The sequence below is a fragment of the Pipistrellus hanaki genome (genome assembly GCF_964339955.1).
Source record: "Pipistrellus hanaki genome assembly, chromosome: 1".
Lineage (NCBI taxonomy): Eukaryota > Metazoa > Chordata > Mammalia > Chiroptera > Vespertilionidae > Pipistrellus > Pipistrellus hanaki.
Window position 1 is genome coordinate 98,145,354 of NC_140503.1, and position 17,028 is coordinate 98,162,381.

A 17,028-nucleotide genomic window follows, 5' to 3' on the forward strand; every position below is an offset into this window, starting at 1 on the left:
AGCTTCGGGAGGCGGAGAGTAGGGCCTGGGAGCCTGGCCCCGCCCCCGCGCTGCTCTTCCGGCGGCAGCGAGGACTCCGCCAGTAGCCGCGCGCTCTTCCGCTCTTCGCGCTGGACTCCGGCGGAACCGCCAGGGAAGCAGGAAGCGCCCGGTGCCTGGCGCGAGGTGGTCAGGATGGCGCGGTCCAGCTGGGGTCCCCCGCGGCTGGATGGCTTCATCCTCACCGAGCGTCTGGGCAGTGGCACGTACGCCACGGTGTACAAGGCCTACGCCAAGGTGGGGGGGGGGGGGGGCGGGCGGAGCCGGAACCGGGCTTGAGAGCCGGGCCCTGTGCCCGCCAGCCCCTGAGCGAGCCCAGGCGCGGGGGGAGGGGGGGGGGCAGGCTGGGAAACCAGGGGAGGTTAGACAGGAAAGCAGTTAGGCACCCGCGGCCTGACTTGTCCCGATCTGGTGTTCGGTGGACGAGGTGGGAGCTGACTGACCCCCTCGGTCTTGAAAACAAACACGTACACACAAACACGTACACACCCCTGTGTTTTGTTTGGAGAGGCAGGTGGCGACCTGGATGGAGCCTCGTGTCAGTGGCTTTAGAATAGGCTCAAAACTGGTGGGCTGGGAGGAATCTTGGACAGGGTTCTGGAAGGCTGGACCCACTTAGGAAGCAATGTGGGCAATTCTAGAACACGAAATGAATGACATGCCTTAGTTGGGAGCACTCTAGAAGCGCTCATAGGACTAAGGGAAGAGAGGGTTTAAGAACACCAGGCTGGGTGGGTTCCCGTTAGCCTGAGAAGGGGAAGATTGGATGCTGGTGTGAGTGGGTAAGCCCAGTGAGGGGGAGAAGGGTAGAGGGAATCAGCCTTTCTGGCCAGGCATGGGCCCTGGCTTGCTCAAGATAGAGCCCTGAGATGTCCTGCCTCCATAGAAGGACACTCGAGAGGTGGTAGCCATAAAATGTGTGGCCAAGAAGAGCCTGAACAAGGCATCGGTGGAAAACCTCCTGACAGAGATTGAAATCCTCAAGGGCATTCGACACCCCCACATTGTCCAGCTGAAAGACTTCCAGGTGTGAGCCTGTGGTTCGGCCACTTGCAAAGGAGACTGGAGAAGAGACACTTCCTTCAAGTTGCCTCTTTGCCTCTAACCATAGTGGGACAGTGACAACATCTACCTCATCATGGAGTTCTGCGCAGGAGGTGACCTGTCTCGCTTCATCCATACCCGCCGGATTCTACCTGAGAAGGTGGCTCGTGTCTTCATGCAGCAGTTGGGTAAAAACCTCTGACCCCAGACTTCCCATGATCTCTGTCCTCCCTCTGCACCCTTCCCCAGGCTTAGAGCCCCTGCACTCTTAGCAGTTGCCTCCTTTCCCAGCTTGGATTTATAGGCCCTGTCTTTGCCATGTGCCCATCCCTAGCTTAAGGCTGTTACAAGAGAAAGGTAAAGCCTGAAGCTGTAAGAAGTCCAGATTTTCTACATGCAGAACATAATAGAAAGACCTTGTAGGACCCATCAGGGCCCACTGGGGGGTATCTAAGTGCTTTACCAAAAAAAAAGAGCAAAAGTCGAAAGGGCTGGGGCACTCAGGGAGGCTGCTAGGAGGAGGGAGACTTGCAGAGGAGCCAAAGGAGGAAAGATGGCACTGGGGGTGGGAATGAGGGTTCTTAGAAGTGGCAGGAACCTGGTGCTTTTGTGTAAAGCATTCAGAAGACCAGCCAGGCCAGAAATAGGGTCATGCAGGCTTGAAGAAGCATGTCAGGGAAGGCGAGAGGAGGGTGGGAGATGGGTCCCTCTGACCTGTTTTCTCTGCATGTGCCCTGTTCCCCAGCTAGTGCCCTGCAGTTTCTGCACCAACGAAACATATCTCACCTGGATCTGAAGCCACAGAACATTCTGCTGAGCTCCTTGGAGAAGCCCCACCTCAAACTGGCAGGTGTGAGTCTGGAACAGCAGGGGAAAGCTGGGCCTGCATCTCCACAACCATCTGTGAGCTGTTCTGGGTCCTTAGAACTGAATGGAGCTTCCAGGTTTGGAGGGTGGGTGTGCACTTGTGGCGCCCTCTATCGAGTCATCAAACAGCAACCGGCTGGGAGATCCAGAAATGGGTCCCATCGCCAAAAGGTAGTGCCTTTCTCAGGCCATCCACACTGGATTCCAGCAGTTTAATGCTTGGGATCAGGGCCAGGACTTGGTAGATCACTAGAATTGAAGCTCAAGCTGTAAACTCAACCTGCATCAGTGTTGGAGGGTGTGTGTGTTGGGGGGGGTGGGGAGAGGTTGTGGTCCATGATAGGATTTGGAAAAGAATTTGCTTGAGGCTGCAGAGGGTATAATCTGAACTTGGTGGGACAGTAAGGCAGGGTTCTAACTCCTAATGGGCCGTTATCTTCATAGCTGGTTGAGCAGGGTGGGCTTCCTGGAAAAGTATTATAGCTGAGGGGGCTGTGTGTGACGGGAGGATTTATGGCCTCACTGAAAGATGCAGGAGGGTGTTCGAGGTTAATAGTTAGCTAAGACTTGAGCTGAATGGGGCGGAGTCCTGTGCTGGAGCTCAGAGTAAGGCTGGAGCTCAAGGTAAAGCTGGAATTTGAGCCCTGCTGCCTGGCCTCTTGCCTGCAGACTTCGGCTTCTCACAGCACATGTCCCCGTGGGATGAGAAGCATGTGCTCCGTGGCTCCCCTCTCTACATGGCCCCTGAGATGGTGTGTCAGCGGCAGTACGATGCCCGTGTGGACCTCTGGTCCGTGGGGGTCATTCTGTATGGTGAGAGCTCTGTCCCCTGCCCCACACTGTGAGCCTGCACTGTGTGTCCTCGGGCATGCCCTCCCTGGTCACTCCTGAAGGGCTTTGATGAGAAGGCTGACTTTAATGGCCTGACCCCCTGCTCTGGGGTTGTCAGGCCCTCCAAGGAGTGGGCCAGGCCAGGCTGCACCCTGTCCCTCCCAGCTTGCCCTCTGCCTCCCTCCACAGAAGCCCTCTTCGGGCAGCCCCCCTTTGCCTCCAGGTCGTTCACAGAGCTGGAAGAGAAGATCCGGAGTAACCGGGTTATCGAGGTGGGTCCTGCAGGGCCTCAGCAACCTGTAGTGGGACAGAGGGAGCAGAGTCCTCAGGCTGGAGATCTCACTCTCCCTGCACAGCCTGGGGTGTGGGCTCTAGGGGCCTTGCGGTGCTGGGCATGCTTGAAGCTCCATTCGGCTCTAAGGACCTACGTCAGCCCACAGGCTGTTGTGTAGGCCCAGGCCCGGTCTTCCCGAAGCATAAGCCAGGGAGGGGAGAGCCCGAACCAGGGAGGGCGTGGGCAGGAGGCTTGGCTCAGATCCTTCACCTGTCAGACATGTACCTCTGGGACATACCAGGACAGGATGGGGGAGTCCTGGAGCCCGGTGTGACCTGTCCCCCACCCACCCCTCAGCTTCCCCTTCGGCCCCAGCTCTCCCCAGACTGCCAGGACCTGCTGCGGCGGCTCCTAGAGCGGGACCCTGGTCGCCGCATCTCCTTCCAGGATTTCTTTGCCCACCCCTGGGTGGACCTGGACCACATGCCCAGTGAGGAGAGCCTGGCACGAGCAGTGAGCAGGCCACTAGGGATGGGCTGGGGTGAAGGCAGGTTGGGGGTCTCATCTACACTTTTTGGTGACAAATGGGGGGCTTGCCCCTCGGGGATGAGGGTGGGCTCAGGACACCTGCTGTTCCCACTTTATGGTGAGCAGAGGGGTGGGCATGACTCCCTGATCTGCCCATCCTCCAGACCACCCTGGTGGTGCAGGCTGTGAAGAAGGACCAGGAGGGGAATGCTGCGGCTGCCTTATCACTCTACTGCAAGGCCCTGGACTTCTTTGTGCCTGCCCTGCACTGTAAGTGCATGGGCCCTGCGTGTGGCAGGGGTGGGTCGGCCATAGCTGCTGTGGATGGGTTCCAGAAGCATGTCCCCATTCATAATTTTATGGGAGACAAGGCAGAGGATAAATCTAGAACCTAGTGCTTTTGAGGATTCTAGAGGGTTTGGTATGGGACAAGGTCCTCATATAAACCACCACTGTTTGCAGACGAAGTGGATACACAGCGGAAGGAGGCAATTAAGGCAAAGGTGGGTGAGCAAGTCCCCTGCAGGAAACTGCTGCGGGGTCCTGGGACTGCCTGAGACTGGCTCTCTTAGAACCCGGACCTCCTGTCCTGTGAAGGGGTCAGGCTGGCTCCTGACATTACAGCTTGGGACAGTCACCGAGGACCTAGAGGGAGAACTTGGATGTGGCTGCTGGTGAGGGGGGCCAGGTGGGACAGCCCCTCCTCAGCTCCTCATGCTTCTGCAGGTGCGACAGTACGTGTCCCGGGCTGAGGAGCTCAAGGCCATCGTGTCCTCCTCCAATCAGGCCCTGCTGAGGCAGGGGGCCTCTGCCCAAGTGCTGCTCAGAGGTGGGCCCAGCTCCTGCCTGGCCCCCAGGCCCCCAGGCGGCTTGGGGTCAGCTCCCTGAGATGAGAAAACAAGCTGCTCCCCTCCCCCTGAGCCTTTGCCCTTCATTCCAGAGATGGCTCGGGACAAGCCACGCCTCCTGGCTGCTCTGGAAGTGGCTTCAGCTGCTGTGGCCAAGGTTTGTACCCAGTGGGAGGGGCCCAGGTGGGGCAGGGAGGGATCTAGATCGTGACCCTAAGTGGCTAGTGTCTCTGTGGCTGCAGGAGGAGGAAGCTGGCGGAGAGCAGGACGCCCTGGGCCTGTACCAGCACAGCCTGGGGGAGCTGCTGCTGCTGCTGGCAGGTGAGGCCCTCACCACCGCACTCCCTGACTCCCTGCTGCCCTGCCCTTAGCACTCGCCCCCTCTTTTTGCAGGAGAGCCCCCAGGCCGGAGGCGGGAGCTGCTTCACACTGAGGTGCCCACTGTGGTTGGGTGGGTTGTGGGGGGCTTCATCTTCCCCTTTGACGCCCTTCCCATCGGGTTCCCTCAGGGTGTTTCAAGCCTGTGAGTCAGACCTTACAGACCTGATAGGTTGTTGGCCCCATGTGGTTCATAGGGGCTAGGAGCTCAGGTCAGGCTGCGGGACAGGCAGGATCCGGGGACCCAGCAACAGAAAATTGGCAGGGCCACTTCAGTCAGGAAGGCTTTCTGGAGGAGGGAGCAGATCAAGGACTCAGTGCAGTTGTTCTGGGGCAGAGGGTTCTAGAGAGCAGCAGGAGTGAGGAGGGTCTCACTCGTATGTCTTCCCCCACACACACACACACACACACACGTACGTCTTCCCATGGCAGGTTCAGAATCTCATGGCTCGAGCTGAATACCTGAAGGAACAAATCAAGGTGAGCACATGAGGGGGTCCCATTGGGGCAAGGCTTTGTGATTTCTGCTCCTCTGCTTGTAGCTGTCTGCCCCCCCTTTTCTCCTGTGTGTCTCCCTTTCTGGCTTCCATCTGCAGCTCTCCACTCTGTCTCTGTCTTTCACTCCCAGTTGCTCAAGGACTGTTGATGCAGCTCCTTTGCCTGTCCCTGGCTTCCTGTCACCTTGGCGTTGCTTTTTTGTCCCACAGATGAGGGAGTCTCACTGGGAAGCCGAGACCCTGGACAAGGAGGGGCTGTCGGAGTCTGTTCGGAGCTGTGAGTCCTGCCTATGGTTCTACCTTCTGTCCAAGGAGGAGTGAAGGCCAGGGGCAGCCCTGGATTCTTCCTCTTTTGCCAGAGACCTGGCGCTGACCCTTCTCCCTTACCCTCCACAGCTTGCACTCTGCAGTGACTGCAAAAAGATGACTAGACAGACCATGGGCCATCTGATTGAGGGACACACCAGGCTGATGCCCAGAATTCTGTGGCCCTCTGCACCATGGCGGAGTAGTCTTCCTGGATGGGCAACTCTGCAGATAAGGGGCTCAGAGTTGCCCATCCAGGGGCCCAGTGGCTGGACCCCTCCCACCGGGTACAAACCTTCAGGACGCTCTTCGCCCCACAAAGGCTCTGATGGCCCGCCCTTGTCTGGGCTGGGAGACTGGGTCTGGCCCTCGGGGAGGGGAGCAGGCCTCTGAGAGAAGAGTGTCTCATGTGACTTTGGTTAACTGGTGACCGCTGGACCCTGAGTCTGTCAATTTAGGGCACCAAGACACTCTCAGAAGCAAAACCTGCTCAGATGTAGCCTGTGCCCATCCCTTTCCTTCCTGGAGCCCTGATTTCAACTCACCGCCGTCCTCGCGGTGGGCCCGGCGCTCAGGGACCCCTCAGGGACCACCCACCATGGTCTGCACTCGGCCCGCAGAACACCAGTCATCTTGGAAGCTGATGTCTGTCCACCCTCAGCATTTTAAGTTAATCCTGCAAGCCAGGAAAACAATATTTCGTAGGGTGGGGCAAAGTGAAGAAACTCATGCCAGTTCCTGCCCTGCCCCAGAGGGTTGGGGGTAGGGTCCCTAGCTCTCGTGCCTCCAGCCGCCATCTCTCGGAAACACCTTGTTTTCTGCAGAGCTGGTCCTGCCCGGAACGGAGGATGGCGTCTGCCCGTCTCCTCAGGTTTTGGAGACGCAGTAGCTCAGGAGACATTTCAGGGCTGATATGGCTGCCACCCCAGCATGTGCCCTTCTCTGGGCCTGGGTCTTCCCCGCTCCATGGGTGTTGCTATTACCTCCTATCCCTCCCCCATGTGGGCTTTTAGGAGTACCAAGTGACTTTCATCTGGAGAACAATGTGTATGTATGCTGGAGTTATTTGGGGATTAGTTTTTAAAACTCTGGCTGTTGGTGATTTCTAACCTTTCCACCCTTCAGTGCCTCCTGGGACAAGGGTCGTCTTTTCTGCCCTATCAGAGGCCAGTGTAAAGTGTATCATTTATTGTTTCCCTATTAAATTATTTTCTGAACTTGTGATTCTTTTCTTGCCCTGGAAGAAGAGAAGGAGTAAGTCAAGGCGGGCGGCCCCTTTTCCGTGGCTAGTGCTGTAGGGACCCCAGGAATGACAGGGTAACCGAGAGAGGGCTGGGGAAGGCCCCAGGGTGGTGGGGGAGCGAGAGCCACATCTGCCTCCTGCCCTCGGGCTGACCAGCTGCTGCTCCTGCCCACCCCCTAAGAGACTGGTGGGAAGGGGACAGGCACAGGCCTGGGTGCCAGGCAGTGCCCTTCCTCTGTGCACCGGAGAAGGGCGGACTGCATGGGAGAGACAGTCCTGTAGAACCGCTGCTCTGCGCGCACACGCCCTTGCCCCACAGGATCCCTGGCCTCCCAACCCTCTTCCCCTTGGACCAGTGAATGAGCAGGCTTGGGGCAAAGGGCATTCTCTAGTCCTCCAGGAACCCCCAAAGCTGGGATAATTCCCAGCAGTCCCTACCCCACCCGCTAGGTCTTGGTCTTTTTATTTTTTATTGATTTCAGAGAGGAAGGGTGATGGAGAGAGAAACATCAATGATGAGCGATAATCATTGACCGGCTGCCTCCTTCATGCCCCCTACTGTGGATTGAGCCTGTAACCCAGGCATGTGCCCTTGGCCAGAATTGAACCTGGGGCCTTTCAGTCCACAGACAGACGCTCTAACCATTGAGCCAAACCAGCTAGGGCAAGGTCTTGGTCCTAACAGCACTTAGAAGCATTTTTGAGGACTTAGGGGATAGGAAGCCCTCCCCCACCCCTGCCTCCTGGCTGTGAGGGGCAAAGTAGAGGAGTAGTCCAGAAGGCAGGAGGCAAGACTGAAATCCTGGCTCTGCCACTTGACCAAGAGACTCATTGACTAACCGAGTGATTTTCAACCCCTTTCATCTCATGGCACACATAAACTAATTACTGAAATTCTGCAGCACACTAAAAATATTTGTGCTGATATGACCAAAAAAATAATTTTGATTCATTTATACCAGATGGCTATCGTCTTTTCTTAAATTTGACAATCTAAGGAAAAAGAGGTCAGTGCCCCGGTAGTGGTTTTGGATATTTTAAAAGTTATTGCTGCACACAGGTTGAAAATATATAGTTGGACTGGCCCATTTCTCAGTAAAACTAGGATGAGGTGAAGTGCCTTGTAGAAATCTCTAAGATTGTAATGAGTTACTGTACACTAGCCTGACACAGTAAGATTCAATAAATTATTTTCAGATAAGGAGAGAAATGTACTTCAGATTATCTTTGGGGATAGGCTGGTAAAAAAAAAAAGCCTCAGTAAGTAAAAGGAGGGAATGGAAGGAGGGAATGAATGGAGCTGATTATGGGGATGAATGGAAAAGATTCACTACCCACCAACAGGACACTGGACAAGTGGGACTGTCGGGGGATTAGGCCCTCTCTGGGCAGAGTGTTTCAATGCCTCCACGCTGGTCCTATGTTTCGGTCACCTGCCAAGGAGGGAACAGCCCAGCCAGAAAGCTAAGGTAGGGAGGAGGGGGACCACTCTCCAGGGCTCCCTTCGCATGGCAGAGACAGGAGGAATAAGCCAATCTGCTTTTTAAAAAAAGAGTTTTCTCTCTAGGGGCAGGAGTCGTTTCTACCTCTCAGCTTTAATACTTTGGAAATGTCCAAAGCAGGACAGACATTTCCCCAGCATCAGGGTGCCCTGTCCTCCCACCTCCACTCAGTCCCCCAAATCCAAAGCCAGTACCGGACCAAACCTGGGCCTGGGACCCACTGTTTCCCATGGGACCAGCCCTGAGTACAGGACAGCAGGTGGGCCTTGAGCAGATTGAGGGACCCAGGTCCCTGTGCCCAGCCTGTCCCTTTTTTTGGCTAACAGGAGATTCGGAAGGTCATTGAACCCCGAAGACCACTGAGGCTGGGCACGCATTCCTCAGAGTAACTCATACCCATACTTACCCACTTGAAATATCATAGATATACAAACACAGGTCACAGGCCTCAAGCACATACACAAACACCGAAAGCCACTTCCAAGCTCACAGATCCATGCAGATTCCATATAGACTCTACTCATGCTCACACACATAGGCACGTCCCTGCTGAGCAAGGCTAAGGCAGCCTCAATGTTGCTGCTCCCCCGACCCAGCTCCCCCTGGCCTCTGCTCTCTTGAAGCCTCACATAGATTCTGGGAACAGCTATGCCTGGTGGGTACTGAACTAGAGGCAGGTAGCAGGCTTTGTGGCTTTTTTTCAGTCTCCTCACATGCGGTTCTCCACCCCAAGCAGCCTCAGGTGTCAGCTGGACCAATAGGCTCTGCCAGCAGCTCTGGCGCCACACACATTCCCCCAGATGTTCCCAGCTTGCTTGCTGGGAGCTTCCAGGATTTGAGGGGGGAACCATGGCCACTGGGGGAACGGGGGGCCTCCCAACTCCAAACTCTCACCATCCTCCCCAAGTCCACCCTGGGGCCAACTGGCCTCTGGACGTCACTTGAGATCTGCACTCCTCTCCCTCTGGGAACCAGGCTGAGCTATCTGGATGGGTGGAAGGAGACCTGAGTGGAGCAGGTACCAGGGCTTGTCACCAATCCCCTGAAATCCCCCATGTCATGGGGCTAGAGAACCTAAGAGTGGGGGTTGAGGGGGAGCAGACTGGCCATCTTGGCAGTCACTCTCTTCCGGAAAGAGTAGCGGTGTGGGGGTGGCGGTGGAGGAACTGTCTCATCACCTTCCAACATTTCCTGTGTCTTCAGACTGTCTGCAAAGAAGGACAGCGAGAAGGATGAAAGAAAGAGAGAACATGCCGGGACCGGTTTGGTTCAGAGGATAGAGCGTCAGCCTGCTGACTGAAGGGTCCCAGGTTCGATTCCAGTCAAGGGCATGTACCTTGGCTGCGGGCACATCCCCAATGTGGGGTGTGCGGGAGGCGGCTGGTCAATGTTTCTGGCTCTCTGTCCCTCTTTCTCCCTTCCTCTCTGTAATAATATTGTATATATTTGGAGGGAGGGAGGGAAGGAGGGAGGCAGAGAGAGAGAGAGAGAGAACAGGAACAGGAAAGAGAGGAGGAGAGGACCTGGGAAGGTAAATGCTTTGCTCTAACTATTGATGGGATTTTAATCACTGTGAAAAAGGGAAGTTCTGGTAGCAGGTGGCTTTCTTTGTTGTCCTCATATAATATCAGATGGACTAGTCATGGAGCAAGTAATTATCTAAATAAATGGGAGTAGAAACAGCATGTGAAGAGGGCGTCCTCAGTAGGCCCCTAGGGCTTGGAAATGAGGCAGGTGGGTGTAAGATGGGTATGAACCAGGTATGAGCAGAGGGCAGGACATAGATGAGAGGGGCAGGGATTGTAGGAGAAGCCAGAGAGCAGGGGGAAGGAAGGGTGAGGAGTGGTAGGGGGAGGCCAGCAGAGCTTGGGACCCCTCAGTCTGCTTTCCTTGCCCATTTCAGCCTGAGCAATGGAGCTGGTTCCTGCTACCTCAGAGCCTCTTCCCCCCAATTCCAGGACATGCAGACAGGTCAGGGCTTCTTAAGGTTTCCAGCCTGTGAGGAGAAAACCAGTGTTGGGGTTCAGCCACCTCCCTGACTCCAGATTCCAGCCATTCTGTTGGGTGAGGGTTCAGTGAACACTAACCCTAGCCTCCTCACAGCCATGATCCCCTGCCTCTTTCACCCTTGGTCCTGTAAACCACTGGGGGTAAAGTGGTCTGCCCAGCCCCATTGGGCAGAAGGCCCTTGGAAGGTGGAGTACTGACATGGGCCTTGCTGCATTTAAAGAATGAGTTCTCATTTATTGATATAGCCTATCATGTGCCCAGTGCCCATGTCCCGCCACACACACAGCCTGGGGCCCCGGGTTGGGTCTCCTTCAACTTCAGGAAGGTAAGGAGGGGTTTTTTGTTCAGTGATAACTTGGGAACAGCCTTGGGCCATGGTCGGCAAACTGTGGCTTGAGAGCCACATGCAGCTCTTTGGCCCCTTGAGTGTGGCTCTTCCACAAAATACCACGGCCTGTGTGAGTCTATTTTGAAGAAGTGGTATTAGAAGAAGTTTGAGTTTAAAAAATTTGGCTCTCAAAAGAAATTTCAATCGTGCTGCTGATATTTGGCTCTGTTGATTAATGAGTTTGCTGACCACTGGCATAGGGGATGCTCAAGAAGGACCTAACGTGACAGTCACAACAGCTCTGCCCCAATCCTGGGTCTGTGTGCTTCCCTGTTCACACCCTCCTAATTCCTCATCTTCTCGTCTCTCTTCCACCTGACATTCCCCACCTCACCTACTGCACAGGTTTTATGTACCTTGTTCTTATTTTGCAAAGGAGGCCCTAATGGAAACATTGCCTTGAAATCAAACCCTCAAATGGCCGTTCTGCCTGTAAGTCTTCTCCACGAGCTGGTGCCAGGGGTGGGGTGGGGGAGGTGTTGATACCTCGTTCCTGTTCAGGCCCCTGGGATGGCCTGCTTGTGGAGCCTCCTGGTTGCTCCCTGGACACTGTATAGAGGGGCATGATGATATTTGGGCTCTTCAGTTATTTTAAAGAATGAGTTATCATTTATTGATATGGCCTATTATGTGCCAAGTGCTTTACAAATGGTCACCCTTTGAAACATGTATTGTTATTTTTTTTGATGGGGGCTCTCCATTTCACAGGGGAGAAAACAGGCTCAGAGAGAGAAAGGGACCTATTCAAAGTCACACAGCAGTGCCAGGGCTGGAATGCAGTTGTCCTGCCTTCTTTCTGTCATACTTCCATCTCCAAGGTGAGGAGGGGGTATAGGCACAGATGCCAGAGACAGCTGTGGTTGACTTGTGGCCTCTCCTGTGGTTTCAGGTAACACCCAGAGACCCTGCCAATCCAGCTGGCTGACACATTCTCCTCAAAGCCCAGAGTCTGGACCTGGTGCTTGATAATGCAGGGAGACCCCTGTCCTTGCCCAGGGCCCTGAGAGGGTAGGGCTTGAATATTGTATAGGGGCTAGTGCCCCCTATGAGGCTGTGGTGAAGAGATAGAGGACACCACTCCAAGGAAGGATTGGGCGGGGGGGGGGGGCTGTGAACTCAAAGACTCTTGGAGGTCAGTAAGAAGTGGGAAGAAAAGCAGGTCATTTGGAATTTTTATTTTTCACTGAGCTGAGTGAGGAGATCCAGCTATGGAATCCAGAGAGAGAGAGAGTTCTACAGGAAGAAAACAGAAATAGGCCAGGCCCTGGGCTTGGCTCAGAGAAGGCCTGGAACTGCCTGGGCTACTGTTCGGTGCCAGCTTCGTCCTTGGCACTTGGTCCTTCCCATGGCATCACTCAGCTGCCAAAAGCCAGAGCCCACAGTGGCAACTGCTTGATGCTGTAACTGCAGCTGCTGCCCTGCCCAAGGAGAGGTGTAGGCTGCCTTCAAGGGGCCAGGGAGGCCAAGCTAGAAAGAACCTTAAAACCACCGAGTTCATCCTCATTTTATAGATGATGAAATGAGGCCCGGAAAGAACAGTGGATTTCAAGGAAAATGAATATCGAGACTCACACTCAACTGTTGTGTGCTGAGTTTGTCTGCCGAAAGCCCTCTCTATGCATATATGAGTGTTGGTGCCTGCAGCACCAGGGGTTGGCTCATGTAGGTGTGTCTGTGTGCTCGTGTAGGATGCAGCTGTGGTGTCTGCTTCTGCACATGTCAAGGTCTCTGTGTCCCTCTCTGTGCACTTATGTGCAGGAATTTGGGGTTATGGCGAGAGAAGTCAGTTGAGCCTATTCCTACAATCTTGGGAGGTTTCCCAGGCTGAGTAGGGAGGGTGAGTCCTGAAGGGTAGGGGGAGAATGGGGACTTTGCTCCCAGAGGAGAGGGAGAGAAGGCAGGCTAGAGCAGGCAAGGGTCCTGGGACTAGCCTGGTGCAGGGGAAACGAAGACAAGGGGAGAGATATTGGTCCGTGGAAGTTGAGGCATGCTCTTAGCACTCAGGTGGGCCCAGTCCTCTGATCACCCCAGTGAGCAACCCCAGGGGAAGTAGTCACATGATGTGGCACTTCTCAGCTGATTGCTTGAGGTTCCCCAGTGTGGCTTGGGCTTTGTCCTTGAGGGAGCCAAGGTCTAAGCCAGGAAGGCTGGCCAGCTGCCCGAGGACTGAGGCCCTCTCTTCCTCCTCCGTATCCTCCTCAATCATCTTGGCCAGCTCCCGGGGCAGCTCCACGTCTCCACCTGCCATCTGGATCTGGCTCTCATCGGTCTCATTCTGAAGAGAAGGGAGGGTTGGGCTGGAGTTGGAGATCTGTGGGACCCAAGCTGAGGGTATAGGGAGGAGCCCGGACTGGGTTCCAGGCTCCTAGGTTCTTGAGCCACATGTTCCAGTGAGCTCATTCCCCACCCCCACTTCCCAGGATCAAGCTTTTTACATTTGTATTTTTATACCACTTTACTTCACTCTGAGATACTGAAGGGGATACAAAATAAGAATACCTAGGGGTCAGATTGTTACAGTTAGTCATATATTGACTATTGTTAACTACACTGAAGGACATTACCAATAATAGTGGTGGGTATCATTCATCAAACACTTTTTATATGGCTGATATTGAGCTGTGTGCTTTTAATTCTCACAATGACCCTGCAAGATTATTGTTTTCTCCATTTTACAAATAAGGAAATTGAGGCTCAGATAATTTAAATAAGTAACTTGCCCCTGATCATACAACTTGGAAGTGGGACAGCTACATTTAAACAGATGTCACTGATACCAACATCTGTGCTCTCTTTGCAAGGCACCTACTAATGTCATTGCATTTCTCTATCCCTTTGGGGGCCCTGGGGCTTCCTACGTTATGTCCCATTCAGTTACGGCCAAGTCTTTCCTCTTCTACTGGACTCAGAGTTCCCTAATGAAAGTTGTGTCTCTTACATGCTTAATGCAAGCATTTGAGGAATGACCCCATTCCTAGCTATGTTTAACTCAGTTACTTCCCAGAAAGGCAAACTTTCTGGACCTGTTTTCCCTCTGAGATACTTCTAAAAGACTGGGGCCCTGTGGGGAGTCAGAGGTAGCCAGAGGCTCAGGAAATATTTGTTGAATGAGTGGATGTGATATTCACACGTATGATCTTCCAATTCAGTTGGAAGATCAAGGTCGGTATACTGAGCACTATTTCTGTTTTTCTTTAGAGTCTATCATAGTTCTGGGGACTTGGAGTAGTTTGTGCCTTAGTTCTCTCCTTAGGGAATAGGAGTAGAACACTTACAGCCCATTTGGTGCTGCAGTGCATAGAGGAGACATCCTCCTGGCTGCTTGGCCAACCAAGGAGTTACTTTGCTCTCTGCACAGACCCATACTCTGGAAAGCAGCCAGGGGCCTGGAGAAGGCTCAGCATTCACAAGCTTGGGCACCATCACTCACTGATAGTATGATCTTAGCCAAGTCCTTTAATCTGAGTCTCAGTTTCCTTATTTGTAGATGTGGGTGATTGCTACCTGGAGGAATTACTAAGGGGTTAGGTAAGGGTGTGAAGGTAACACAGATGGTGCTACCTTCTCTCTCCATCCCACCTTGCCCAGGTGTTCAGAAGCCTTAAGAGCCTCACCCCCATGGTAAAGTCTATTGCCTTCCAATTCTTCATCTGCTTGAGCCTGACTTCTATTGGGGGAGTTAGGTTGGAGGACAGAAGGGGCCTGAACTGGCTCCAGAAACACAAACCTATCAGTCTCTGGAGGACTGGACAATCCCTCCTTGCCAAATCCTAGGCTTAGGTGGGCTCCATTTAAGGAGTGAAGGAGTGAAAGAATAAATGATCCCACCAAGCTTTCCATGAGTGTTAGGAGCTGAAAGTCATGGCTCCCAGAGTGGGGCAAAGGAGTCCAGGGCCCAGGGCTCAGGGGCCTGGATATGCCTTGAAGCTCCATCTCCAAAGCTTACCTTGGGCAGCCGGTATTTGTCTCGGAAGTGGCTCCGTAGCATGGCCCGCTCTGCCTTCCTCTGTGTGAACTGTGTGTCTCGTTCCACCCTGCAGGGGCGCAGGGACAGAGTCATAGCCAGCACTAAAGAGATGGGCACCCGTGGGCCTGTATGTCAGAATGGTGCTTGGACCTGGCAACTGCCTGTTGCTCTTCATGGCCTAGCCCCCATCACAGGGCCCTTTCTAGTCTCCACACATGCCTCTGGACAGAGCTATGGGAGGGAGGTTGTTCTGGCGCCTAATATATGTCCCTCTAAGCCTCGGACTCATTAAGTCTTTTCCCTTCCTGGCAGGTTACTTGGAGAGTGTGTGTGTGTGGGGGGGGAGGGGAGTACTTGAATCAGACTTGGTTTCATATCTGGCTCTATTACCACTTTTGTTATGGATATGTCTTTGAGTAAGTCACTTACCTTCCTCTTGTAAAATGGGGATAAGATTTTTCAATTCACAAAACTGCTATCAGATGAAATAATTATAGCTAACAGTTAATGATTTACCATGTTCTAGGTGCTGTGCTAAGCAGTTTACATTAAGTAACTTAATCCTAATAAAAATAAGGCATGCTTTATAATTATCATCCACACTTACAAAAGAGAAAACCAAGGGACAGAAAGGTTAAGTAAATTACCTAAAATCACTCAGCTATAAAGAAGCAAATCTAGGATCTGACACAATCAGTTCTGGAGTCTAGCCTAACTCCACTCCAGCTGTCTCTCTGTCCCAGCATTGTCCAAACATCAGTGGACTCAATATCTATGAGTGCTCCCATTTCAGGATCTGTCTCCCTGACTCTGAGCCCCCCTCAGCTGCACTGCTTTTCTCAGACCTCAGGCTCAGAAGAGCTCCATTTGGAAGACCCAGACATTGGGACCAGATCGGATTAAAGGATTACTTGTTTCATCAGAAATACACATGCCCCACCCGGTCCCAGACCCCTATCGCCCCTGCCCCCACTTCCTCTGCACCTAATGTGAAGCTGGGGTGGGGTCCTGGGTTTGAAATGCTGTGGCTGGGGGTGGCAGAGGGTAACCTAGAGGTGCACATCCCAGCCTCTGACTTGTCTAGAAAAGTAGGGGAAGGGGTTGGGATCTGAGACTACCCTAGAGGTAGGCCGGACAGCTGGAGGATGGAGTGTGGGAGAGGGTCCTTGGAGGTGGGAAGGGATCTCACTCACTTCTCTTCCACCAGTTGCTTCTGATACTCCTCATACTCCTCTTGGCTCATGCCCTGTGCTTGGGTGGCGGACTTGTCCCCGTCTCCCTTATCTTCGCCGCCACTCAGGCTTCCAGTGAGGTTCTTCAGCTGGCTGCCCACCATGGTTTTTACCATGAATGTCATGGCCTTCGCTGCCCGGCCAATGGGCACCGGGTACCACTCTCCGGGAACCAGGCACGTCTGCGCCTACTTCAGCACTAGGTCTCACGGACAGCTCCCGCTGCAGGCTAGCACCCCACTCTCTGAGCCGCCTGCTGCTCGCTCTCCATCCCTGGCCCCGCCCCCATCTCGCAAACCGCTCCTCACCGAGGGGTGGGGGACATGCACGGGGCTGAGGAGGCTGGACCACGTGCCTGCTCTGCACTCCCGCCTCTCCCACGTGCCTCCTTCAACTCCAAGCTCTGCCCAGCACTGCTGACAACGGATTAGGGGTCTTTGGGCAGGGGGTCGCTCCTTAGGGAAATGGGCTATGCTGATATGTGCCCCAGGAACCTGGGAACCTGGCTCCCTACGACCCCAAGAGAGTTGCAGCCAGGGGCAAAAATCCAGCCCTGGGCTCTACCCCTATTTCTCCCCAACCTGCTGCCCCAGCAGCCGCCTGAAGAGCTCCACACTGGGAAAGGGAGGGAGACAGAAAGTGAGGAGACCCAATTATGGCTCCATGTGTTGCCTCACAGAGTTCTCCACCATGTGCCTGCTCCTGTGATCCCTGGGATTGAAGGGAATTGGGAGAGAGTTCATGGTGATGCTGGCTGGATTGAATTTGTTCTGGTGAGTTTGGGGACAGAATTTTAAAAAATATATATTTTATTGATTTTTCACAGAGAGGAAGAGAGAGGGATAGAGAGTTAGAAACATCAATGAGAGAGAATCATTGATCAGCTGCCTCTTGCACACCCCCAAGTCGGGATGTGCCCGCAACCAAGGTACATGCCCTCGACTGGAATCGAACCCGGGACCTTTCAGTCCACAGGCCAACACTCTATCCACTGAGCCAAACCGGTACCGGCTGGGGACAGAATTTTACACAGTTGTGCCCCCTCTCTCTCCACAGTCCAGGGTTCAAGGTCTG

At 53.9% G+C, this 17,028-nt stretch overlaps 2 protein-coding genes and 1 long non-coding RNA gene across 9 annotated transcripts in view; 1 reads left to right on the forward strand and 2 right to left on the reverse strand.

Moving 5' to 3' along the window:
• LOC311633802 overlaps positions 1 to 17,028 on the reverse strand; it is a 223,981-nt gene that overhangs the window by 56,361 nt on the left and 150,592 nt on the right. The gene's annotated exons all lie outside the window — the stretch shown is intronic.
• On the forward strand, positions 47 to 6,829 carry ULK3 (unc-51 like kinase 3). Of its 7 annotated transcripts, none has more exons than XM_084884653.1 (16): positions 47 to 276; positions 926 to 1,068; positions 1,151 to 1,266; positions 1,829 to 1,933; positions 2,620 to 2,763; positions 2,971 to 3,053; positions 3,413 to 3,568; positions 3,748 to 3,853; positions 4,046 to 4,086; positions 4,310 to 4,412; positions 4,524 to 4,588; positions 4,674 to 4,752; positions 4,825 to 4,865; positions 5,242 to 5,289; positions 5,517 to 5,583; positions 5,703 to 6,829. In XM_084884653.1, the coding sequence occupies exons 1-16, from the start codon at positions 175 to 177 to the stop codon at positions 5,717 to 5,719; spliced, it is 1,416 nt and encodes a 471-aa protein (XP_084740779.1). In that variant the 5' UTR covers positions 47 to 174; the 3' UTR covers positions 5,720 to 6,829. The 7 variants fall into 7 exon arrangements, 6 of the variants coding, with proteins under 6 accessions (XP_084740779.1, XP_084740780.1, XP_084740781.1 ...); XM_084884654.1 differs by having other exon boundaries at positions 48 to 276; positions 926 to 1,066; positions 1,151 to 1,271; positions 3,431 to 3,568; XM_084884652.1 differs by having other exon boundaries at positions 49 to 276; positions 926 to 1,066; positions 1,151 to 1,271.
• On the reverse strand, positions 12,325 to 16,079 carry CPLX3 (complexin 3; the record flags this gene model as incomplete). Its single annotated transcript, XM_084869657.1, has 4 exons — positions 12,325 to 12,369; positions 12,403 to 13,030; positions 14,702 to 14,789; positions 15,916 to 16,079. The coding sequence occupies 3 exons, from the start codon at positions 16,077 to 16,079 to the stop codon at positions 12,809 to 12,811; spliced, it is 474 nt and encodes a 157-aa protein (XP_084725783.1). The 3' UTR covers positions 12,325 to 12,369; positions 12,403 to 12,808.